The sequence below is a fragment of the Mobula hypostoma genome, chromosome 2, assembly GCF_963921235.1.
Source record: "Mobula hypostoma chromosome 2, sMobHyp1.1, whole genome shotgun sequence".
NCBI classification, from domain to species: Eukaryota; Metazoa; Chordata; class Chondrichthyes; order Myliobatiformes; family Myliobatidae; genus Mobula; species Mobula hypostoma.
Genome location: NC_086098.1, coordinates 168,730,047 through 168,756,702, shown reverse-complemented (window position 1 = coordinate 168,756,702; position 26,656 = coordinate 168,730,047). Strand labels below are relative to the sequence as shown.

The 26,656-nt window shown below is 40.4% G+C and overlaps 1 protein-coding gene across 2 annotated transcripts in view; it reads left to right on the top strand.

Annotated features, from left to right (window-relative positions):
- unm_sa1614 (un-named sa1614) overlaps positions 1-26,656 on the top strand; it is a 188,060-nt gene that overhangs the window by 36,127 nt on the left and 125,277 nt on the right. The window contains exons 2-3 of one of the 2 annotated variants that reach the window (XM_063041043.1): positions 17,647-17,719; positions 22,016-22,161. The exons of the other annotated variant lie outside the window; for it this stretch is intronic. Coding sequence (XP_062897113.1) covers positions 17,647-17,719; positions 22,016-22,161 — 219 coding nt within the window. The remainder of the gene's footprint in view (positions 1-17,646; positions 17,720-22,015; positions 22,162-26,656) is intronic. 2 annotated transcript variants of the gene reach the window in all.

Here is a 26,656-nt window from a genome sequence, read left to right as displayed (position 1 = left end):
TGCCACAAATGGTCTTGCTTTTTAAGAGAATACAGTACTATGAAAAGCAGAGACAAAACAGTGTAACACACACAATATGTTGGAGGACCTCAGCAGGTCAGGCAACATCGATAGAAAGGAATAAAAAGTTGATGTTCTGGGCCAAGACCCTTCATTAATACTTAATCTTGGCCCGAAATAGCAACTTTTTATTCCTTTCCATAGATGCTGCCTGACCTGCTGAGTTCCTCCAGTATTTTGTATGTGTAACTCTGGATTTTATTTATTTATTGAGATACAATGTGAAATAGGCCCTTCTGGCTGAAAAAGCCTCACTGCCCAGCAACCCCAGTTTAACCCTAGCTTAATCACAGGGCAATTTACAATGACCAATTAACCTACTAACTAGTACATCTTTGGAAGCAGGAGGACTCTGAGGAAACCCATACAGTCACTGGGAAAATGTACAAACGTCTTATAGGCAGCGGCAAGAATTGAACCCATGTCCCTGGTACTGTAAAGCATTGTGCTAATCACTGCACAATCATGCTGCCCTGCATTTCTAGCATCTGCAGAGTCTCTTGTGTTCAAGAGAATAAGCAATCCCAGGGATGGGCAGAGGGTTTTGCACACAGTTTTAAGGTTGTAATTTAGGCTGAACTGAAGTCAGTGTCAGAGTTAAGAAATCTAATTTTGCTGAAGAATGGAGATCAGGAGAGAGAGGACGATGGATAACCAAACCTCATCCCTGAAGGGAGCTTGTTTTTCTTATTAGATACTTGATGCCAGAAAATTGCTGTGGACAATATTTGCTCGCTTTCAAAATTCTGTGTTGCATTTTACAAGAAAGATATATTTAAAAGGTGCTCTACTATTCCATGAGGGAATAAAGGTAAATGCCCAGATTGAGAATGAAACACCATCTAAGACCAGAGGTTCCCAACCTGGGGTCCACTGACCCCTTGGTTAATGGTATTGGTCCTTGGCATAAAAAAGGTTGGGAACCCCTGAACTAAGATCAATATCAGTATTTTATATAAAGATAGTCTGCTGTTTTGTGTCAACTGTTTTTGGAATTTTCTCTATTATCTCATGTTTGTTTTTAACAACAATAAATCTGCATACGGTAGAATTGAAGATGGACAACTTGTTCAAAATTATAACATTACGGAACAACAAAAGAGGCATCATCTTTGTGCGCTCTAATCTTTATGGATGATGCTACATTCATAGTTAACACACTTGATTAACTGCAGTGTATGATGGACAGATTCTCCTATCCATAGGTAATACTAGGATTGGCAATCAGTATAAGAAAAAATAATTGTCATTGTTAGATAGCATCATATCACATAAAATTTGTGTTGATAACAAAGTGGTCTACAAGATGACTTCTAATATCTCAGCTCATTTCTTATCTGGTCTCTTAGCCTGAATAACCATGTCGATGAGAAAGCCAGTGAAATCTTTAACACGATTACAGTAGAATAGCAGTTGGCGTAACATTTTACAGCACTCCAGATTTAAAATCAGGAATCAATTCTTGCCAATGTCTGTACGTTCTCCCTGTGACTCTGGCTCTCTTCTGGATGCTCTGGTTTTCACCCGCATTCCAAATGCATACAAGCAAGGTTTAGTAAGTTGTGAGCATGCTATATTGGTACTGGAAGCATGGCAACACTTGCAGGTTACTCCTAACACATCCCCAACATGTGACAAATAAAGCTCATGTTTTGAAAGTCTTTTTTTAAAAAGATTTGTGGTAAACTTGTCCTGCGCGTCTGGAAGAACACTCAGTTGACTTCAATACAGTATGATCTATCTATCAGGTTCATGTCCTCAATAATCTACTACATGAGTGTGTATTCTCAAACATTAGAGGAGAGAGTTGTATGTAGTCAATGCAGGCCATGGTAGATTTTCTAAGGCTCAATATGTGAAGTTATTATGTAGTTTTAGTTCATTTCTAGGTTGGAATTCTGGAATCTGAATGTGAGTCTGAGGCAGCATTTTCTGCATTCGGAGCTTCGAGTATTCTTACATATGCTATTAAATGTTTTGAAGGACTTGAAGTAAAATTTTATTTGATTAATAAACCTATTTGGTTAAGTTTTTAACTCTTCTATCCTTAAGGCATTAATTTAATGCTCTGATTCCACAGGGCGTTTATTGCAGATGGATTGTGAACTAAGTTTCTTTTGTTGGATGAAGAAATGGGAATGCTCCTTTCATATTTACATAGAAGTCTTTGGCTTGGCTTTAGGTGCACACCTAATCCACACCTAACCTAACCTAGATTGTGCGCTGATCCTAACTTGGCCCTAGATTCCTTACTGAGTGCTTATCATTGAATTTCAATTCCCAGTTACTGAGTGTTTTTAATAAAAAATGTACGCTAAGGAAATATGGGATGGAGATTGGGTGGATTTGATATCCAAGCGTTTGTTGCCAATTTTGAGATTCATACAGACCTTCAAGATTATGTCTCTCCTCTAATATCAGAACCATTGTATTTTTAATATAAAAGAAAGAGGGAATGAAAATGCAGAGGTCATTAGTTCCCCATGAAGAATATTCTACATTTAAGTTTCAATACTAGAACTTGTAACCAGCTTGTAAGCTAGCACTTAATTGTAGTTAGGAATACTGAAATTAATTTCCTTTCATTGTTATTGTGACTATTTAGAAAATTGTAGATCTGCAAGGGAAGTATTTTATTTCACTTTTATTATTTCCCTTAATATATCTTTGCACTTTCACCAGTTATTGCAGCTCAAGTGCGTAAATGCTGTTTATTACTGAATAATTTTTACCTGGCAATAAATAGAAATCTACACATCATGTGTTGAATTACAGACTCCCCCCCCCCACCCGTCCCACTTTACTTATCACACGTACATCAAAACATAGAGTGAAATGTGTCATTTGCATCAGATCAAATCGTGAGGTTTGTACTGATCAGCCTGCAAGTGTCATCATGCTTCTGAGACCAACGTAGCATGCTCACAACTTAAAGATTCAAGATTCAAAAAACTTTATTGTCATTCTAACCATACATCAGCTCTGCAGGGCAGAATGAGACAGCATTTCTCAGGGGCAGTGCAATCATAACATAACAAATGCAACACTAAATAATAAACATAACAATAAATAGTAAAACACAACAGCCACATGTCAGTTAAAATCACTTATAAGTGTCCAGTGCAAGTTAAAAGTGTCCAAGCAGAGTCAAGTGCAGCAGCTATTTAGCAGTCTGACTGCCTGTGGGAGGAAGCTGTTTAGTAGCCTTGTGGTTTTAGTTTTGATGCTCCTGTAACGTTTGCCTGATGGCAGAAGAACAAACAGTTCATGGAGAGGGTGTGAGGGGTCTTTAATGATGTACCGTGTCTTCTGGAGGCATCGACTCTGAAAGTGGTCTTGGACAGAAAGTAGGGAGACCCCAATAACCTTCTCTTCTCCCCTAACCACCCTCTGCAAGGCTTTTTTGTTGACAGCACTGCAGCTGGAGTACCAGGTTGTGATGTAAAAGGTCAGCACACTCTTAACCACGCCTCTGTAGAATGTAGTTAAGATGTTAGTGGGGAGTGATGCTTGTTTAAGCTTCCTCAGAAAGTGCAGTCTCTGCTGGGCCCATTTCACAATCCCAGTGATGTTCCTGGACCAGGTGAGATTGTTCGAGATCTGCACCCCGAGGAAATTGATGTTTTCTACTCTTTCCACTTACTAACTCTAACTGTATGTCTTTAGAATGTGAAGGAAACTGGAGCTCCCGGAAAAAATTCACACAGTCATGGGGAGAACATACAAACTTCTTACAGACAGAAGCAGGATTTGAACCCTGATTGGTGAATTGCTAGTGCTGTAAAGCGTTATGCTAAGCCCTATGCTACTTTGCTGATTCAACACACCTCATTAAACCTAACAAATAGAAGCTGGGATGAGTTAATATGCAATCCTTCAGTAATGTTTAACTCTTCTAACATTTAGTGTCAACTGCTCTACCTCCTGACCTTTGATCCCTTTACAGTCCAATATTCTATCCATTTGCTTCTTCAATATATCTACTTATCAGTATCCACACCTGTCTGGTGTAGCAAATTCCAAAGATTTACAAACTTCCAAGAAGAAATTTCTCCTTTAATTTTAGAATCCCTCAATTCCCACCAGACGAAACATTCATCTTGCCAAGCCCCCTGAGCATTGTGTATGTTTCAATAAGATAAATTTTCATTTTTCTAAACTCAAGTGCCCATGATGGAGCTGGCTGAGTTTGCAACTTTCTGCAGCTTTTTCCAATCTTGTGCAGTGGCCCCTTTGTACCACACAGTGATGCAACCAGTTAGAATGCTCTGCACGATACATCAGTAGAAATTTGCGAGTGTCTTTGGTGATATACCGAGTCTCCTTAAGCATCTAATGAAATATAGCCATTGTCATACTTCTTTGTAAATGCATCAATATGCTAGGCCCGGGAAAGGTTTTTGAAGATATTGCCACCCAGGAACTTGAAATTGCTCACCCTTCCCACTGCTGATCCCTTAATGAGGATTGATGTGTGTTCTCTTGACTTCCCCTTCCTGAAGTTCACACTCAGTTCCTTGGTCTTACTGAGGTTGAATGCAAGGTTGTTGTTGCAACACCACTCAACCAGCTGATCTGTCTTGCTCCTGTATGCCTCCTTGTCACCATCTGAAATTAGTCAGCAAATTTACAGATGGCGTTTGAACTATGCGTAGTCACACAGTTATGGGTGTAGAGAGAGAAGAACAGTGGGCTAAGCACACATCCTTGAGAGGTGCCAGTGTTGATTGTCAATGAGGAGGAGATGTTATTTCCAATCCACATGGACTATGGTCTCCTGGTGAGGAAGTCAAGGACCTAGTTACAGACGGATGTACAGAAGCCCAGGTTTTGGAGCTTTTTTTTAGTATTGAGGGTGTGAAGGTGTTGAATGTTGAGCTGTCATCAATAAACAGTAGCCTAACCAGGCATGACGTGTTTTGAATCCACCTTGTCAGTTAACCATTGTTCTTTATTAACTTCAATAAATTGAAACATTTATTTCCTCTATTATGTGGAATTAATAAATAATAATAATTATAATAATTACTTCATTGATCCCAAGTGGGAAATTCTTTCGTTAAACAGCAAGATTTAAAAACACACTTAGTGTGCAGACTTAACTCATAATACAGAATGGTAATATACACAATAATATATTTACCAATGTACAAATAATGTGCAATAATAATGTATGAAATAATACTTGTTAAACAGAAACTATTGTGTTATGATGTGTGTTCTCCTGTCGCACAGAGATGAACTATTAGAACATAGACATAGAATATAGAAATCTACAACATATTACAGGCCCTTGGGCCCACAATGTTGTGCCGACTATGTAACCTACTCTAAAAACTGCCTAGAATTTCCCTAGTGCATAGCACTCCATTTTCCTAAACTCCATGTACCTACCTAAGAGGGTCTTAAAAGACACTATTGTGTCAGCTTCCACCACCATTGCTGGCCGTGCATTCCACAAACCCACCACTCTCTGTGTGAAAAACTTACCCCTGACATTCCCTCGGTACCTATTTCCAAGCACTTTAAAACTATGCCCCCACGTGATAGCCATTTCAGCCCTGGGAAAAAGCCGCTGGCTATCCACACAATCAATGCCTCCCATCATCTTATACACTTCTATCAGGTCACCTCTCATCCTTTGTCGCTCCAAAGAGAGAAGGCCAAGTACATTCACCTATTCTCATAAGGTATGCCCTCCAATTCAGGCAACATCCTTGTAACTGTCCTCTGCACTCTCTTTATAGTATCCATATCCTTCTTGTAGTGAGGTGACCAGAACTGAACACAGTACTCCAAGTGGGGGTCTGACCAAGGTCTTGTATAGCTGTAAGATTACCACACGGCTCTTGAACTCAATCCCATGGTTGATGAATGCCAATATACCATGCGCCTTCTTAACAACACTGTCAACTTGCGCAGCAACTTTGAGTTTCCTATCGACACAGACCCCAAGATCGCTCAGATCCTCCACATTGCCAAGAGTCTTACCATTAATATTATATTCTGTCTTCAAATTTGACCTACCAAAAGGAACCACCACACTTATCTGGGTTGAAGTCTATCTGCCAGTTCTCAGCCCAGTTCTGCATTTTATCAATGTTTCGCTGTAACCTCTGACAACCCTCCAGACTATTCACAACACTCCCAACCTTTGTGTCATCAGCAAACTTACTAACCCATCATTCTACTTCTTCATCCAGGTCATTTATAAAAATCACTAAAAGGAGGGGTCTCAGAAGAGATCTCTGTGGAACACCACTGGTCACTGACCTCCATGCAGAATGCGAACCATCTACAACCACCCTTTGCCTTCTGTGGGCAAGCCAATTCTGGATCCAAAAAGCAAGGTCTCCTTGAATCCCATGCCTCCTTACTTTCTGAATGAGTGTTGCATGGGGAACCTTATCAAATGCCTTACTAAAATCCATATACACTTCATCCACTGTTCTACCTTCAACAATTTGTTTGTTCCATCATCAAAGAATTCAGTCAGGCTCATAAAGCATGATCTGCCCTTGACAAAGCCATGCTGACTATCCCTAATCAGACTGTATCTCTCCAAATGTTCATAAATCTTCCCTCTCAGGATCTTCTCCAACAACTTGCCCACCATTGAAGTCAGACTCACTAGTCTATAATTTCCTGGGTTATCTCTACTCCCTTTCTTGAAAAGTGAACAACATTTGCAACCCTCCAATCCTCCAGTACTTCTTCCATCCCTATTGATGATGCAAAGATCATCACAAGAGGCTCAGCAATCTCCTCCCTCACTTCCCACAGTAGCCTGAGGTATATCTTGTCCGGTCTTGGTGACTTATCTAACTTAATGCTTTTCAAAAGCTCCAGCACATCCTCTTTCTTAATGTCTATATGTTGAAGCATTTCAGTCCACTGTAAGTCATCCTCACAAATGTCAAGGTCTTTTTCCCTGGTGAATACTGAAGTAAAGTATTCATTAAGTACCTCCGCTACCATTTCCAACTCCATGCATATGTTTCCACTATCACACCTGATCGGTCCTATTCTCACATGGCTTATCCTCTTACTCTTCACATACTTGTAGAATGCCTTAGGGGTTTTCCTTAATCCTGCTCACCAAGCCTTATGGCCCCTTTTGGCTCTCCTAATTCCATTCTTAAACTCCTTCCTAGCAACCTTGTAATTTTCTCGAGCTCTGGCAATACCTAGTTTCTTGAACCTTTCGTAAGCTTTTCTTTTCTTCTTTACTAGATTTTCTACATCTTTTGTACACCATGGTTCTTTTACCTTACCATCGTTTCCCTGCCTCAATGGAACATACCTATGCAGAATTCCATGCAAATGTTCCCTGAACACTTGCCACATTTCTGACGTGCATTTCTGTGAGAGGATCTGTTCTCAATTTATGTTGCCAAGTTCCTGCCTAATAGCATCATATTTCCTTCTACCCCAATTAAATGTTTTCCCAAATTGTCTGCTCCTATCCCTCTCCAGCGCTATGGTGAAGGAGATAGTTGTGGTCATTACCTCCAAAATGCTCTCTTGGTGAGAGATCTGACACCTGACCAGGTTCATTTCCCAATACCAGATCAAGTACAGCCTCTTCTCTAGTTGGCTTATCTACATATTGTGTTTGGAAGCCTTCCTGAACACGCCTAACAAACTCCACCCCATCTAAACCCCTTGCACTAAGGAGATGCCAATCAACATTAGGAAAGTTAAAATCTCCCGTATTGCATATGCTTATTGCATTTGATAGAAAAGATTTTTTGTAATGATCCTTGTGACAGCAGAGCTGAATGAGTCTGTCTGAAAGGGTGCTTTACTGCTTATTCAGTAGGTCATGGAGAGGATGTTCCAGATTGTCCATAATGGATAACAGAATTATGTGATTTCTTTTATGTGTAATTTATCTGAATGCATTTTGCAAATGCATGCATATTCTATCCCCATTGTCTCATCATTTGTCCTGCTAGTTACATTCTCAAAGAGCCTCAAGTAAGTAAATCGAACACTATTGCCTTTGCATTAAGCCATGTGGACTCTGCCTAATCATACTATGATTTTCTCAGTTCCTAGTGTGTCTTCTGCAATAATGGATTCTATTATTTTCCTGTGACTGATGTCCTGTTAGGCTAACTTATTCTTAGGATAAATTTTTATAAAGAAGTTATGCATTTCAAATGAAGGAACTATGAATAATTTCTTCATCCATGAATAATAGTGTTGACTGTTTTCCATTCAACTGCTGTTTTTCCAAAATGTAGGGAGTTTTGACAGTGATGTATCTGTTATTTTCGCTGTCACTGCCTCAGATCCTTGCATAAAGGCCATTAGGTCTAGGAGACCATCCTTTACCTTGTAATGATGTTGATTATTTTAGGTTCCTTCCTCTAATTTGTTCTCTGTGCTTGTAGAATCTTCTGCTGTGAACACAGGAAATATAAGATTAATAAAAGTGATATATCTTTATTTCCCATTATTAATGCACTTGTCTCAACTTCTAAGAGATCAGCATCTGTTCTGGTATTCTTCTTACATACTCAAGGAAGCTCCTTCAATCCCATTTTAATCCTTGAAAGTTAATGTTAATTATTTTTTTCTCCTGTTTTTCAATTATTTAGTCAGAACTAAATTCTAAAATTTTCCCTATCCTGAGCCTACTCTTATTATTTGAAACGCTATAGGCCTTCTCTTTTGATTTAATGTCACCTCAATTTTTTTAGCTCACCATAGATGGGCACTTTTCTTTATTTCTGAATAAATTCTTTGCTGATAATTATTTATTTCTTTCATTGATTGTTTATTGTTATACCCGTTAATTCAGATTTCAAATGTATTTAGTGTACTTTCCCTCATATTTGTAAGATATTTAAATTTAAGTCTCTAGGTTTGTACTGAAATTTGTCACTTGAATTGAATATGTAAAATTAAAATATTGTAATCCCTTTTCTCCAGGTGATTTTTTTGTATGAGATTAGATATAATCCGATCTAAATGGCAACAGGAAATTATCTTAAATGTATTTCACTAATTGGCCCTTAAAACTACCTTCACAAATGTGCTCAGTCTCTGTGAAGATGAAAGATGCCCAGAATCGTTCCAATCTCTTTCTTGATTAATTGATGCTTTCGTGGGTGGTCAGAAGTCTGTCTCACATTTCTATGTAGTCTCTTGACACAATATTTTACTTTATATTATTTCTTGAAGTACGTGGCTTTATTTCCAATTTATAAGAGTTCCCTACGTTCATTAATAATTATTTTTGTCACATGTACAGTGAAAAACTTACCTTTCATATTGTCCGTACAGATCTATTTAATACTACAGTGCAATCAAGTAGTACAAGGGAAATTAATAACAGAGTGCAGAATAAAGTGTACAGTTAGAGAGAAAGTGCAGTACAGGCAGAAAATAAGGCACAAGGTCACATGAGGTAGATTTCATTGCATACGTCAGTAATAATAAGCCTGATTCTGATCCCGAGATTGTGAGGCGATATTATCATGCTAGGGAATCATTCAGTAGTCTTTTAATAGTGGGATTGAAGTTTTCCCTGAACCTTTCAGGCTTTTATGTCTTCTGCCCAATGGGAGTGTGAAGAAAAGGGAATGTGAGACATAGATGGGATCTTTGATTATGATGGCCACTTTACTGAGCCAACAAGAAGGTTTGGGAGACACCATGAGGGAGGTTAACAGATTTTCATGATGGACTGCCCTATGTCCACTATTCTCTGATTACCTGAGGTCATGGGCTGAGCAGATCAGTTGTCGTTCAAGTCTTGATGATATCTGGATAGGATGCTTTCTATGAAACATCATTCAAAATTGGTAAGAGTCAAAGAGGACATGCCAAATTTCTTTAGCCTGTTGAGGAAAAAGAGGCAGTGATGAGCTTTCTTGGCTGTGCTGTCAACGTCGTCAGACCAGTTCAGACGATTGGTAATGTTCACTTCTAGGAACTTATACCCTTTTGATGTCAGCACTGTTCATGTGAACAGGAATACGTGCACCACACCCCCCACTCCTCCTTCCTGTACTCTGACTCATCACTACTTGAGACATGGCCTATGACAATGGTATCATCTTCAGACATATAGTTGGAGTTACAGCACAGTGGCCACGTGGTCTGAGTGCATAGGGAGTAGAGTAGGTCAGAGCTTTGTGGAGCACCAGTGTTGAGAATAATTTTGGCAGAAATGTTGCTGCCTATCCCTACTAATTGTGGTCTGTTGGTCAGGAGGTCAAGGATCCAGTTGCAAAGGGAGGTTTGAGTCCTGGGTTTAGGAGTTTGGAGATGACTTTGCTCAGAATTATAGTTTTGAAGGTGGAGTCATTGTCCTTACTCCAGATGCACTAGAGATGAATATAGGGCTAGGGAGATGACATCTGCTATAGACCTGTTTCAGTGGTAGCCAGACTGCAGTGGGTCAAGATTGTCTTGGAAGCTGAAGTCAGTACAGGCCATGACCAGCTTCTCAAAGCACTTCATGATAGTGGATGTCAGAGCTACCAGGCAGTAGTCATTAAGGCACATTAAAAATCAGTGAATGGTATAGAATAGTCTTTCATAGTGGGAACTATGTCAAACATTACACTTCAGGATAGCATGTCCCAGATTTGGTTTTGAAAGGGGGAATTTTTAAAAAACTAATGAGCATACAATGCCTGCACGAAAACTGTATGAAGTAGTGTACAGTTGCAATTCTTGGTCTTATGGGATTTCTAAACCTATTTCAACAGCAGAGGGATATGGGCTGTATCCTTCCATATTTGGTGATAAAGACCATTTGGCAAAGAGCCAGCCACATCATTGAAGTTCCTGTCTGAGAAACTGAGAGTTCAAAATTAAGACTATCTTTATTCCTTGTTGAGTGTGCTCTAATAACTGTTTAGTGTTTCCGTGTATGCCATTTAACTTTAAATGGAACTAACTAATTTCCACAATTCATTTTCTCCAAGTGTCATGTGTGCCCGCCCTTTGAATTTTGATATAGACAGTCTAGATTCTTAAAAACATCTCACCCTAAAGTACCTGTGTTCATCTTATTGTTATCATTAACAGTGTTAATTTAGTTTGTCACAAAACTTGACTGGTGTGTAGAATGAACTCCTCATTTTTTTCCCTAATTTTTCACTTCAGGTTATTACAATATTATATTGATTGCTGATATGATAGATAACATTATCATGTGTAGTTTATAGTGTTAAGTAAACACCCACTTCTTTTAAACTCTGCCCTATCAATTCTAAGAAATTTATTGTTTCTTAAATTTTATTTTGGTTATTTATGACACTCAAAAAGGTTAAGCAATATCATCAATAAGTGCCTTTTCATACTCAGGTTAATTTTGGTCTGTATTCTTTAGTAGGCATGGTCTTTTCAATGAATATTGATTAGTATACATGTGCCGCGTACAACCTAATGTTGCATTTCATTTCAAAAGTTTGATGAAATGATCATTTTTGGAACTATCGGACTAGGTTAATGGACTCAAAAAGGTGAAGTCACAGATGAAAGGAATTTCTTACCCTAGTGATTGGTGAATTATTGGAATTCCATTTGGGGACTGTTTTCCCTGGATAAAAGAAGTCTGAGCAGTTTTATACATTCATTAACAAGAAAGTAAGCAAGAAGAGTTTGGATCACTCAAGAACAAAGGAGAGAATTTATGCCTGAGTCAAAGGAAGTGAGCGAGATACTAAATGAGTACTTCAGATTTGTAGGGCACAGGTGCCCTACAGGGCTGTGTACTCAGCCCCTTGCTGTACTCACTGTACACCCATGATTGTGTAGCCAAGTTTCCATCGAACTCAATATATAAGTTTGCTGATGACACAACAATTTAGGCCGTATCTCGGGTAATGATGGGTTTGAGTACAGAGAGAAAATTAAGAACCTGGTGGCATGGTGCAAAGACAATAACCTATCCCTCAACGTCAGCAAGACGAAGGAATTGGTTGTTGACTTCAGAAGGAGTAGCGGACCGCACGACCCCATTTATATCGGTGGTGCGCAAGTGGAACAGGTCAAAAGCTTTAAGTTCCTCGGGGTCAATGTCACAAATGACCTGACTTGGTCCAACCAAGCAGAGTCCACTGCCAAGAAGGCCCACCAGCGCCATTACTTCCTGAGAAAACGGAAGAAATTTGGCCTGTCCCCTAAAACCCTCACTAATTTTTAGAGATGCACCGTAGAAAGCATTCTTCTAGGGTGCATCACAACCTGGTATGGAAGTTGTCCTATCCAAGACCAAAAGAAACTACAGAAGATCGTGAACATGGCGCAGCACATCACACAAACCAATCTTCCGTCCTTGGACTCACTTTACACGGCACGCTGTCAGAGCAGTGCTGCCAGGATAATCAAGGACACAACCCACCCAGCCAACACACTTTTTTGTCCCTCTTCCCTCTGGGAGAAGGGTCAGGAGCTTGAAGACTCATATAGCCAGATTTGGGAATAGCTTCTTTCCAACTGTGATAGGACTGCTGAACGGATCCTGACCCGGATCTGGGCCGTACCCTCCAAATATCCGGACCTGCCTCTCGGTTTTTTTTTGCACTACCTTACTTTCCATTTTTCTATTTTCTATTTATGATTTATAATTTAAATTTTTGATGTTTACTATCGATTTGTGATCTAGGGAGTGGGAAGCGCAGAATCAAATATCACTGTGATGATTGTATGTTCTAGTATCAATTGTTTGGCGACAATAAAGTATGAAGTATTCACCATAGAGAGAGCGATGCTTTTGTTCTAAGATATATTAATATCAAGAAGGAAGAGATGTTGGTGCTCTTGAAAATATATTAAGGTGAATTGAATTGACTTTATCACTTGCATCCTTCAAATACATGAGGAGTAAAAATCTTTATGTTACATCTCTGTCTAAATAGGCAATGTGCAATTTATAGTAATTTATAATAAATAGTATGTATAGCAGGACAGTCAATATAACAGAGAAATACAATTGTATCAGCATGAATTAATCAGTCTGATGGCCTGGTGGAAGAAGCTGTCCCAGAGACTGTTGGTCCTGGCTTTTATACTGAGGTACTGTTTCCCAGATGGTAGCAGCTGGAACAGTTTGTGGTTGGGGTGACTCAGGCCCTTTTTACACACCTGTCTTTGTAAATATCCTGAATAGTGGGAAGTTCACACTTACAAATGTGCTGGGCTGTCTGCACCACTCTCTGCAGAGTCCTGCAATTGGGGGAATTACAGTTCCCATACCAGGCTGTGGTGCAGCCAGTCAGGATGCTCTCAATAGTGCCCCTGTAGAAAGTTCTTAGGATTTGGGGGTTCATACCAAACTTCTTCAACCGTCTGAGGTGAAAGAGGCACTGTTGTGCCTATTTCACCAAACAGCAGGTATGTACAGACCATGTGAGATCTTCGGTGATGTGTATGCTGAGGAACTTAAAACTGTTCACCCACTCAACCCCGGATCCATTGATGTCAATAGGGGTGAGCCTGTCTCCATTCCTCCTGTAGTCCACAAACAACTCCTTTGTTTTTGAGACATTGAGGGAGAGGTTGTTTTCTTGCCACCACTGTGTCAGGGTGATGACTTCTTCTCTGTAGGCTGCCTTGTTATTATTTGAGATTAGGCCAATCAATGTAGTATTGTCAGCAAATTTATTTAGCAGATTGGAGCTGTAGGTTGCGACACAGTCATTGGTATACAGAGAGTAAAGGAGGGGGCTTAGTACACAGCCCTGAGGGGCACCTGTGTTGAGGGTCAGAGGTGAGGGAGCCCACTCTTACCACCTGTCGGCGATCTGACAGGAAGTCCAGGAGCCAGCTACATAATGCAGGATGAAGGCCGAGATCTTTGAGCTTCTTGTCGAGTCTGGAGGGAGTTATGGTGTTGAATGCAGGACTGTAGTCCAAGAGCAACATTCTCACATAAGCATCCTTCTTCTCCAGATGTGTAAGGATGGTGTGTAGATCTGTGGCTATTGCATCATCTGACGATCGGTTGTGTCGGTAGGCAAATTGTAGGGGGTCCAGTGTGGGACTTCACAGAAATACTTGTCACAAACAAGAGAAAATCTGCAGATGTGGAAATCCGAGCAACACACACAAAATGCTGGCGGATCTCAGCAGGCCTGAAACGTTGGCCGTACTCTTTTCCTAGATGCTGCCTGGTCTGCTGAGTTCCGCCAGCATTTTGTGTGTGTTGCACAGAAATCCTTGTATTTTGGGAGGTCAAGTGTAATAGAAAAGTAGACAGAAAATTGAAAAGCTTTGAGGGGTGTAGATGTACAGAGGGTTCTTGGGTTGGAATCACTATTTGCTCAGGAAACTGGCAGAGTGTATATGGAAGGAAGGGAAACAAGCAGCAGTGTCATGGAACATATAGAGATTAAAGAGGAGGAGGTGCTTGCTGCCATACAGAGAATAAAGGTAGATAAATCCCCCGGGCCTGACAGGATATTTCCACGGACCTTTAGAGAGCCTAGTGTAGAAATTGCAGGTGCCCTGGCAGAAATATTTAAAATGTCCTTAGCCACGGGTGCAGTGCCGGAGGATTGGAGAGTAGCTCATGTTGTTCCGTTGTTTAAAAAAGGCTCCAATAGTAAACCAGGTAATTACAGGCCGGTGAGCCTGACATCAGTAGTAGGTAAATTATTGGAAGGTGTTCTGAGAGATCGGATATACAAGTATTTGGACGGCCAAGGGCTGATTAAGGATAGTCAGTATGGCTTTGTGCGTGGTAGATCGTATAGAGTTTTTCGAGGAGGTTACCAAGAAAGTAGATGAAGGAAAAGCTGTGGATGTTGTCTACATGGACTTTAGTAAGGCCTTTGACAAGGTCCCACATGGGAGGTTAGTTCAGAAGGTTCATACAATAGGTAGCCATGGAGAGGTTGTAAACTGGATTCGAAACTGGCTGTGTGGTAGTGGATGATTGCTTATCAGACTGGAGGCCTGTGACTAGTGGTGTGCCCCAAGGATCTGTGCTGGGACTATTGTTGTTTGTTGTCTATATCAATGATCTGGATGATAATGTGGTAAATTGGATCAGCAAGTTTGCTGATGACACTAAGGTTGGAAGCGTTGTGGACAGCGAGGAAGGCTTTCAAAGCTTGCAGAGGGATCTGGACCAACTGAAAAAATGGGCCAGAAAATGGCAGATGGAAATTAATGCAGACAAGTGTGAGGTGTTGCATTTTGGAAAGACAAATCAAGGTAGGACATACACAGTAAATGGTAGGGCACAGAGGAGTGCAGAGGAACAAAGGGATCTGGGAGTTCAGATACATAATTCCCTGAAAGTGGCGTCACAGGTAGACAGGGTTGTAAAGAAGGCTTTTGGCTTCCTGGGATTCATAAATCTAAGTATTGAGTGTCGGAGTTGGGATGTTATGGTGAGGTTGTATAAAACATTGGCGAGGTCAAATTTAGAGTATTGTGTGCAGTTCTGGTCACCTAACTATAGGAAGGATATCAGTAAGATTGAAGGAGTGCACAGAAGATTTACTCGGATGTTGCTGGGTCTTCAGGAGTTGAGTTACAGGGAAAGATTGAACAGGTTAGGACTTCATTCCTTGGAGCGTAGAAGAATGAGGGGAGATTTGATAGAGGTTTACAAGATTGTTTGGGGTATAGACAGAGTAAATGTGAGTAGGCTCTTTCCACTTAGATTAGGAGAGATAAATACTAGAGGACATGGCTTTGGGGTGAAAGGGGAAAGGTTTAGGGGGAACATTAGGGGGAATTTCTTTCCTCAGAGAGTGGTGGGAGTGTGGAACGAGCTGCCATCTGACATGGTAAATGCTCAGTCTTAAGATTTAAGAATAAGTTGGATAGATAAATGGATGGGAGAGGTCTGGAGGGTTATGGACTGGGCGCAGGACAATGGGACTAGTGGAATAAAGTTTCGACACAGACTAGAAGGGCCGAATGGCCTGTTTTCTGTGCTGTAGTGTTCTATGGAATCTATAACTTCCCAGGAATGGAAACACGAGCAGATAGGGTGGTGAAGAACGCATGTGACAGACTTGCCTTCATCAATCAGGGTGTTGAGTATAAAAATTAAGGTGTCTGTTGTGGTCCTGGCTGTATTAAACTTTGTTTCAGCTTAATTTGGAGTATGGTACATAGTTCTTGTTGACACAATACAAAAAGGATGTGAAGACTTTTGAGAGGATGCAGAAGTTGTTCACCTAGATGTAACCTAGATTAGAGAATATTAGAAATAATGAGAGGTTGGACAAACTTGGATTGTTTTCTCTAGAATGTTGGATGCTCAGGGGCAACTTGATAGAAGTATATAAAATTATAAGAGGCATAGATAGGGTGGATAAAGTTTTTTTTTCCTAGGGTAGCTTTAAGGTGACAGGAGAAAAGTTAAATAGGGATTTGTGAGGCAAGTTTTTAATTTAATTTAGAGATACAGCACGATAACAGGCCTTTCCATCCCAACGAACCTATGCCACCCAGTTGTACCCATGTGACCAATTAAAACCTAGTAACTTGTATGTGGGAGGAAACTGGAGCACCCAGAGGAAATCAACACTGTCACAGCAAGAATTTACCGACTCCTTACAGACAGTGATGGGAATTGAACGCAGATCGCTGGCGATGTACTAGCACCATTACACAGAAAGTAGTAGGTTCCTGGAATGCACTGCAGGGAAATTGTTTGAAGGAGATATAAGAGCAATATTTGGGAGGTACTTAGACTGGCACATCAATAGCCAGGAAGTGAATGGATTTAGACTATATGCTGGAAAATGGGATTATTTAGATTGTACATTCTGGTTAGAAAACATGCTCACAATCATTGAATTTTTGAGTTTACATTTTATGGCTGGAGTTATGGAAAACTATAATCAAGAGGTATACAAAATTATGCGGTTAAAGATGAAAGGCAAATATTGAAGGGGAACAGGAGGGGAAACTTTTTCACTCAGAGAGTGGTGAGAGTGGGGAAGCTGCCAGAGGAAGTGGTGGAAGTGGGTTTGATTGCAACATTTAAGAAAAGTTTGGATAAGTACATGGATAGGAGGGGTATTGAGGGCTATGGGCCATGTGTGGGCCAGTGGGACCAGGCAGAATAATAGTTTGGCGTGGGCCGGCTGGTGGTGGCGTGGCATCAGTTCTGGACTTCAAAGCAGGTGGTCCTGAGTTCACACCCAGCCGGGTCCCAACCTGGGCAGCAGCAATATCTGTGTGTAAGAAAGGCCTGGCTATCTGTTTCTGTAACTTTGTCATGAAAATGTGGACCGAAGGATCTTTTTCTCTCCTCTAGTCCTCTATGGCTCCATGAATTGTAAATCCACTTAAAGGTTCAGTCAGACCATACTTACAGTAATGTATTCAGATTTAGTCTGCAGTAAACAAGAATGATTTTGAGGCACCTGCACCTGTTGGCACAGGCCAGATTTGCAAGTGAATACCACATGCCCAATAAAACCTACATTCAAAGGGAGCTTTGGAAATATGGAGTAGATATTTATTTGATACAAATTATAGCATGTCTTCAAGTGATTGCAAATTCTCAAGAGTTTTGGTCACTTTTATTCACTAAATGTACTTTAAAGGGCATCTGATGTGTCAACAGACTGATGTTTTATTTTCTTTCTTTAGACTTTAGACAAGGACAGGTCTGTACTCCAGAAAATGAAGAAGGCAGTCAAAATGAGATATACCTCAGGTCAAGGTAAAGAGCAAAGCACATCTTTAAATATGATGACATATAAAAATGCATTCAAGGATTGTTATTTTGTTATACAGTGAATATGGATATTTGGATCTAATGGTTTTGCTTCAGTTAGAGAGCTTACCTTCAATTGAATTCAAAATTAAATTACTGACTTGTGTCTTTGCATTAAGACATGTAACAGAGTTTTTGTGGAGTTCATATCCTCAATTTTTTCCTGTTTTTCCTGATTTTCTATTATTTTTAAATTTTATTTAGAGATTCAGGACAGTCACAGGCTATTTTGGCCCAGTTAGCTGGCACCACCCAACTACATGCATGTGACCAATTAACCTATTAACCTGTATGTTTTTGGAATGTAGGAGGAAACCCACATGGTCATGGGAAGATCGTACAAACTCCTTAAATACAGTGGCAAGATTTTAACTGGGTTTGCTGGCGCTGTAATATAATTGCACTAACATCTTAGACATCTCTAGACTCAATTATTTCACAATGTTCTGGGATGTCCTTTCATCTTGTGTCCTCCATAAACTTTAAGTTACATATAACTCTGCTACTTCTTTTCTGACATACCAAATCCTGCTTGCCCATCACTCCTGTGCTTCTGAGCTACAATGCTTCTTGGTTAGTACCTGAATTTAAAAAAAATCTTACTCTTGTCTTCAAACCACTCCATGTTCTCAGTCTTCAGTAGTTCTGTGATCTCCTCCTGTCATGAAACTTCCAAGATAAAGTAAGTTCTGGGAACACTAAGCTGCAACAGTGGGTGAGAAACAGTCTGCAAAAGGGTACTTAGGTGATGAGACATTCCACTCTAGTGCTCTTAAGATGTCTTTTTCTTGCGACTCCCCCTCCACCATCATTGATATGGTACTCAGCATATTTCCGCAAATCCCTGTACCGTACTTCTGTTCTCATTCCATCTCCTCCCAGGCAGAACAAGAATATACTTCTATTGCAGCACCAGCCTCACTAGCCTACACATTCAATGGATTAACATCTGTAACTTCTAACACCTGCAACAGGATTTCACAACCAGACTCTTTACCTTTCCTAGCATTCTGAAGGGACTGTTTCCTTCATTATTTCCTGGTCCACTCCTCCACCTTCACCATCTACTCCAGTTCTTATGGCACTTTTCCATACAACTATTGGAGATCTATCACATGACTTCGCTAAACACAGGCATCGGCTTTGCACTTTGTCAACCTATCAATCTTTAGACCATACCACCCAGGGACTTCTGCTAATATTATTTTGTGACTGTTTGTACTGGATCATAATCATATGTGCTATGTGCAACTATTTGGCCCCAGAGAAATAATGTTTTGTTTAGCTGCATACAATACATGTGGTTGGTTGAATGACAATAAACTTGAACTAGAACCACTAAGTCAGTCCAATTGAAATAAGAATTCACTTGCACTCCTGCTTACCTAATGCATTGCATTTTGTGCTCACAATGTAATCACCTCCATGTGGAAGGGAACAAATTCTGATCGGGTAATTGCTTTGCAGTACACCTCAATTCGGTCTGCAAGAGCATCCACTCACCTGTCACTTTCACTGTCCATCTGGCCTCCACTCTAGCTTTTATGTCCTTTGCTTCCTACGTTGCTCCAATATACACTCAGTGGCCACTTTATTATGTATCTTCGATACCTAGTAAAGCGGCCATTGAGTAAACATTCATGGTCTTCTGCTGCTGTAGACCATCCACTTCAATTGTTGCCAGTTCAGAGATGCTTTTCTGCACATCATTGTTGTAACATATAGTTATTTGAGTTACTATTGTCTTCCTGTCAGCTTGAACCAGTCTGGCCACTCTCGTCTGACCTCTCTCTTTAACAAGATACTTGCATTAACGGGCAGGTGTACAGGTGTACCTAGTAAAGTGGCCACTGAGTGTATATGTTCGGCAATTGGCACCTCATCCTCTATCTAGGTACAGTAACACTTAATACTGAATTTCACAATTTCTGGTAACTATTCTTTTTATTGTCCCTGCAGTATGCATGTATATCTATGCTTTGATTCTTTTTCTTTACTGTCACAGATGTTCCCTCTGCTTTCTGCTGTTTAAAGCATGGTTGTTTTCTCACTTTCCCGGTTCTGATGAAATGGCCCAAAATATCTACTCTATTTTTGATGAATGTTTTCTGCATTTCTGTTTTTTGTTTTGCATTTTCAACATCTGCAGTTTTTTCCCTCGAATTTTGGCTTCCTGAACAGTCCTATTTTAAAACACTCTACCATTCAGAATCAGGTTTATTTTTTAAAATAATTTTATTGAGATACATCACAGAGAAGGCCCTTTCGTAACTTTAAGCCACGCCACTCAGCAACCCCCGATTTAGCCCCAGCCTAATCACGGGACAATTTACAATGACTAATTAACCTACTAACCGTTCCGCCCTTGGACTGTGGGAAGAAACCAGAGCACCCAGAGGAAACCCACACATGTATGATCTCCTTACAGGCAGCAACAGGAAATGAACCTGGGTCACTGGTACTACAAAGCATTGTGCTAACCATTACATTATTGTGGTGCCCTCACTGGCATATGTCATGAAATAGGTTGTTTTGCAGCAGCAGTACAGAACAATACATTTTTTAAAGAACTATATGATACAATAATAAATGTGTAGTTCAAAAAGTGAGCAAACTGGTAGAATCTGACACCATTGACACTTCTACATTTCAGCTATCAAGGCATTTAAGGTGACACTCTTGTGAAGCCCCTTGTTAAATTTGTTGCACAAATACAGAATGTTGGCGTTGATTCATTTATTTTTATGGAGCTTGGTATACAAGGCACCACTCTGTGTTTGCTGTGTGACTCTTCTAAATATTAGGTGTATGATAATTATAGTAGACCACAATTTGTTATTTGGAATTTATGCTGTAGGATTCAGTTACATCTTTGCATAACAATCTGAATTACCAGATCAGAATCTGAATTAGTTACCGCAATTAAAATGAATACTGCCATCAAGTTTGTGTCAAAAATAAAGCTACAATGAACATATGCTGCTAGATTTAAAATGATATATGTGTAAAAGTAATTGAGGATTTTTGTGACTTGTCCTGAATTTTTGAAGCCATCTCAAATGCCGCAGTAAATTTGATATTGCTGATTCATCACCGGATTTTCTTACTCAATTATGAAGGCATGCTTCCTTTAATTGCCTGCAGCCATTAAAGCAATTTTAGAACTTCAGAGTTCAATTATAGAGGAATGCACTTTTAAGTCTCTCTGTTTATTTTACAAATCTTTCCACATTCCATTTCACAAGAGTTACTGAAAATGACACATATTCAAAGCATCTGTATCATTAGGAATTAATTAATTGATCTTGTAATGATGCATGGGGCTCAATAGTACTTGAAGTATAAGAGTGCTGCTTTACTGATATGTAATTCTTCAAGAATGCAACTGAATTGAATTTCAATTTTTCTATAAATTACAGGAAGTTTACACCACATTAAATCTCTGCTATGATGACTTGCATTATAATAGCACCCAACATCTGTTGAAAACACAAAGTAATGTATCACCACAGAAGTCACTGTGTTTTGTAGATTCTATTAACAAATACAAAGTGCTGTTTAAATGTTTCAAAAATTCTGATCTTGTTTCTGAGTTCCAAAATAAAAGCTTCAATTTATCCATTATTGTTGTTTAGAGATATAAAACACTACCACACAGAAATTGACCCTTTGGTCCATCTAGTCTGTGCCAAAATATTATTATGCCTAGTCCCATTGACCTGCACCCAGACCGTAGTCCTCTATTCCCCTCCCATCTACATTTCTCTTAAATGCTAAAGTCAAATCTGCATCCACCACTTGTGTTGACAGCTTTTTCCTCACACTTGCCACCCTCTGAGTTTAGTTTAATATATTCTTGTATTTCTCCCCTACCTCATTCTAGAGCAGGGGTTCCCAACTTCGAGTCCACGTACCCCTCGGTTAATGGTAGGGGTCCGTGGCATTAAAAAGGTTGGGAACCTGGTTGTAGAGGAAGGAATATTGTTCTATGTCTTGCAGAAATGATAGATGATCCTTGTGAATGATCAGTTCCGGTAACTAGAGCTCGTCTTTTTATCTTTGTAGGTTGATTACCAGAGAATAAAAGCTTTGAAATGTTAAAAGATAAACCAATTTGTTTTACATCAATGGAAATCAATGCAGAATCATCAATGAAATTTGCCAACATTGGACTAGCAATAAACAACATGTATATGTACATTTTTTTCTGGAAACTAACTGCTAGACTTTTTACATTTACAGAAGGCCTTTCCTTTCAAGAAACATTTGTTAATGAGCTGGACAAACTTGTAGCTAATTTCCAAAGTAATGAGGAGTTGGTCCTGGCTGAAGCTTTCAGTAAATTTGCAGAGTACTCTCGAGAGCTGCTGACACCGATGAGGAACCTGGTAAGGGCAGTGGTGAATGTGAAAAATTGAACTCTGAAGAAGTCATCAAGGCATGGTTAAACAAATGCGATTCATCTCAGAGCAGGGGTTCCCAACTTGAGGTCCACAGACCTCTAAGTAAATTGTAGGGGTCATGCTATAAAAAAGGTTGGGAACCCCTGTTTCAGAGAATTTGTTTTTATGCTGCATTTCTTGAATAAGTTTGTTTCAAAAGCTTATTTATATACTTCTGTTTCCTTGGAATGTACAAAACACAAATGTCAGATTTATTATACATGAGATGGACAGAAATAGAGTTGTCACAGAGCCCTCTAACTATTTTTTATACATACACAAAATGTCGGAAAAACTCAGCACATCAGGCAGCATCTATGAAAAATAGTAAACAGTTGACATTGTGGGCTGAGACACAGAAGGAAGGGGAAAGATGCCAGAATAAAAAGGCGGGGTGAAGGGCAAGAGGCTAGCTGGAAAATGATAGATGAAGCCAGGTGGGTGGGAAAGGTCAAGCGCTGAAGAAGAAAGAATCTGATAGGAGAAGAAAGTAGACAATAAGGGAAGGAAGGGGGACCCAGGGGGAAGTAATAGGCAGGTGAGAAGAAGTGTAAGGTCAGAGTGGGGAAAAGGAGTGGGGGGGGGGGAGGAACTTGTTCACCTGAAAGAGAAACTGATATTCATGCCATTTGGTTGGAGGCTACCCAGATGGAATATAAGTTGTTGCTCCTCCACCCTAAGGGAGGCCTCATCTTGGCACAAGAGGAGGCCATGGATCGAAATGTCGGAATGGGAATCGAATTAAAATGTTTGGCCACTGGGAAATCCCACTTGTGGCGGATGGTGCAATGGTGCTTGACAAAGCAGTCCCATAATTTACAATGGGTCTCTCCAACGTAGAGTAGACTGCATCGGGAGCACTGGACACAATAGACAACGCCACCTGATTTGCAGGTGAGGTGTTGCCTCACCTGGAAGAACTGTTTGCAACCCTGAACAGAGGTGAGGGAGGAGATGCATGGGTAGGTGTAGGACTTGGGCAGTTTTTAATATATATATTAGGCGCTTTTTAATATATGTGGATATAATTTTCAATTTAGTGCATAATTTTGTAATATTTTGCAAAAAACTGGTATTAATGTTTTAAAATAGTATTGGTTAATTAGTTGTAGTTGTATCAATGGAAAATGATAATAAAATGCAGCATTTAACAAAATGCATAGGATAGATTTGGAGGGATATGGGACAAATGTGAGTAAATGCGTCTAATATTAGTTATGTCCAGTATTGACCTGTGGACACAAGCCAGGGCCGACAACCCTGGCTGGGTCGCCTGAGCAAGGGTGTCTGACATTGAAAACTTGAAATACTCAATGATCCCAAGTTACATCACTGATGATGTGTCACAGTGCATCCTCAAGTGTACCTCAGCATCATGTCCAGTATTGGTTAATTAGCTTTAATTGTGTAAATTTAAAATTATTATAAAATGAAACTTTTTAACAAACTGTTTTAGATAGGAAAAATTTGGAGGGATATGGGCTAAATGCGGGCAAATAGGTTTAGCTCAGATTCTATGACTATAGTGTTACGTACCCCGTAACTGGGTTGCCAAACCAGCAGAAATGGATCACTCAGTTGGAGTCTGGAGTACTAGAACTAAGAAAGTTTTATTAAAGAAACAAGCAACACAGTAATCGAAAGGATAATAAATGCAACAGTTCAGTGATGATAAACACACATGTGCACAGAATTAAGATAACAGCATCAATCAAGCTCTATCGTTGTCTAGGGGTAAATGACCAATTTCAAAATGACTCAAAGTTCAGTCCAGTTTAGTAGTTCAGTTCGCAGTAATCGTTGCCATGGCGGTGGACAACGTGGGGGAAGAGAGAGATAGAATAGGAACAACTCATCATTCAGAACGGCTTCACTCACAGACCAGCAAGATGGCTCACAAACAGCTTTTGGGCGGGTCCTTGGTGATGTCACCTGAGGTCACCGACTGTGACCCCTCCTCCAGATGCGGTCGATCCTCTGCAGTGAACCCGGCACCCAGGCAAGGGCGGACACACACCGGGTTCCCGCTGATCGTACCTTTCCACCCTTGTCGTTGTCCGGTACTTCTCACCCACTCGTTAGAAGCGCACCGCTTCCAGGGTCTCGTTACCTCGGGTGGCGTGTGTGTCTGTCTTAGCGAACCTGTCCCTTTTTATCCCCCTGCTGGGGTATCGCCTGTCCATCACTTCAAACAGTTCAGGCTTCAAAGGGGGAGCCGCTCCAGACAGCTCTTCCTCCCACATCCCTTCATTACACATCTCCAGATGCTGCTCCATTGTTCCTTATCTCTCCTTCCCCTGAGGGCAGGTGGCAGACCAACTGCTGATGCCACTGATGCTAGCCCAGGCCAGCAAACATCTTAATTTTATGTGTATTCTCGTAACAATAGAAACTGAATAGAGTGCAAACATTTAAGAGAAAACTAAAATGAAATAAAACCTAAGTGTTTATATGAAAGAGTTCTAAAGACATCAATATATTCAAATCTAATAGGAAAAGATGTTGATAAGCACGAGTAATGTGGCACCAACCTTGAGAACTTGACTGTGGTGTGGAATAGTCAGAGAGAGCCATGACTGGTGTCTTGGCTGATATACTATACAAGCTCAATATCAAAATCAGGTTTAATATCATTGGCATATGTTGTGAAATTTGTTGTTATGTGGCAGCAGTACATTGGAATACATAATAAAAACTGGAAATTACCATAAGAAGTATGTGGTAAATTAAATAATTAGTGCAAAAAAGTAGTGAGGTAGTGTTCATCTGTTCAATGTCCATACAGAAATCTGATGGCAGAGGGGAAGAAGCTGTTACTGAGTCATTGAGTGTATACCTTCAGACTTCTGTACCTCCTTCCTGATGGTAGCAATGAGAAGAGGGCATGTGCTGAGTGATGGGGGTCCTTAATTTTTGAGGCATCAATCCTTAGAGATGTACTAGATACTGAGGAGGCTAATGCCCATGATGGCGCTGAACTTACAACTTTCTGCAGTTTATTTTAATCCTGTGCCATAGCCCCCACCTCCCCACCCGATACCAGACAGTGATGCAGCCAGTTAGAATGCTCTCCATGGTACGTCGGTACATCTGTAGACATTTGCAAGTGCATTTAATAACATACCAAATCTCCTCAAACTCCAAATAAAATACAGCTGCTTGTAATTCTGTAGTTCAAACAGTGTAATGGCTCTAAAGTACCTACTCCTATTTGAATTTATTGTTGATAGGAACTAAAATTGAGTACTCAGCAGTTTAGGTAAATCTGATCAATAAAGCTAAGGTTAAAACTGGAAGTTAAGTAGTACTGATTCAGACTTAAGATCAATCATACTCAGTATGAGCCAATATGACCAACCTGCTGCTGTCATCTGAAATAGCCTATTAATCAGTTTTTGCAGCATGACAGCTCCAGACGAGGTATCATAACCCAAATATAAAACTTAGTTCACTTTTAGTTAGTAGCTGTTTTTGGAGAATATTTTAAAACATTAGTCCAGATTATATAATGTTAGAAAACCTACTCGTTGTTCTGTATATTTAGTCAGCTTCAGCTCATTATTTTTATTTAAAAATAAATTTGTACAATGGAGACTTTGATATTATGGTTCTAACTTAGAATTTTGTTGCTTGTGAGCCATTTTGAATTAATAATTTTGCAAGTACTAAATTATTTTTTAAAGATTTCCAGTATTTGGAAAATTATTAATTCAAAGCAGCTTACAAGTATCAAAATTATAAGTTAGAACCACAATAAAATCAAAATCTTGTAGCGGTGTGCTACACACAGCGCTAGAATAACCACACGGAGTCGGTGAGTTGGAGTTGTGAAGAAAGCGATTTATTCAAACTTTGCGGCCTGCTTTAAAGCCTTCCCGTTCCCACCCTCCCTGGGCGGGACTACTGTGGGGAATGCATATTCCTAGACCCTTTCCGCGCGCGGGATTTTCCCCCTGCTGATGAAGATGGCGTGGCACCCTATTTGGGGCCGGCCCTCTGCCTGCGCGCGCTGTTGTGAGCCGGTTCATGTGTGCTAGAAAGCGGGTCGCCACATAACCCCGCACCCCAGAGCCGGCGATACCTCCCCCAATGTCCACAGTTTGGATCGGCCTCTGTTTGGGAGGTCTGCCCCTGCGCTGCGGTGCCTGAGCCTGGACCGGCTGCGCCAAGTCCACATGGGCCGGTTTGAGTCGGTCCACCGTGAAAACCTCCTCTCTCCCCCCAATGTCCAGCACGAACGTGGACCCGTTGTTCCTGATCACCTTAAATGGCCCCTCATAGGGCCGCTGTAGCGGTGCCCAGTGTCCACCCCTTCGTACAAAAAGAAACTTACAGTTCTGCAGGTCTTTGGGTACGCAGGTCAGGCTCTGTCCGTGCTGTGAAGTGGGTATGGGGGCCAGGTTACCGAGCCTCTCACGTAGTCTGTCCAGGACTGCTGTGG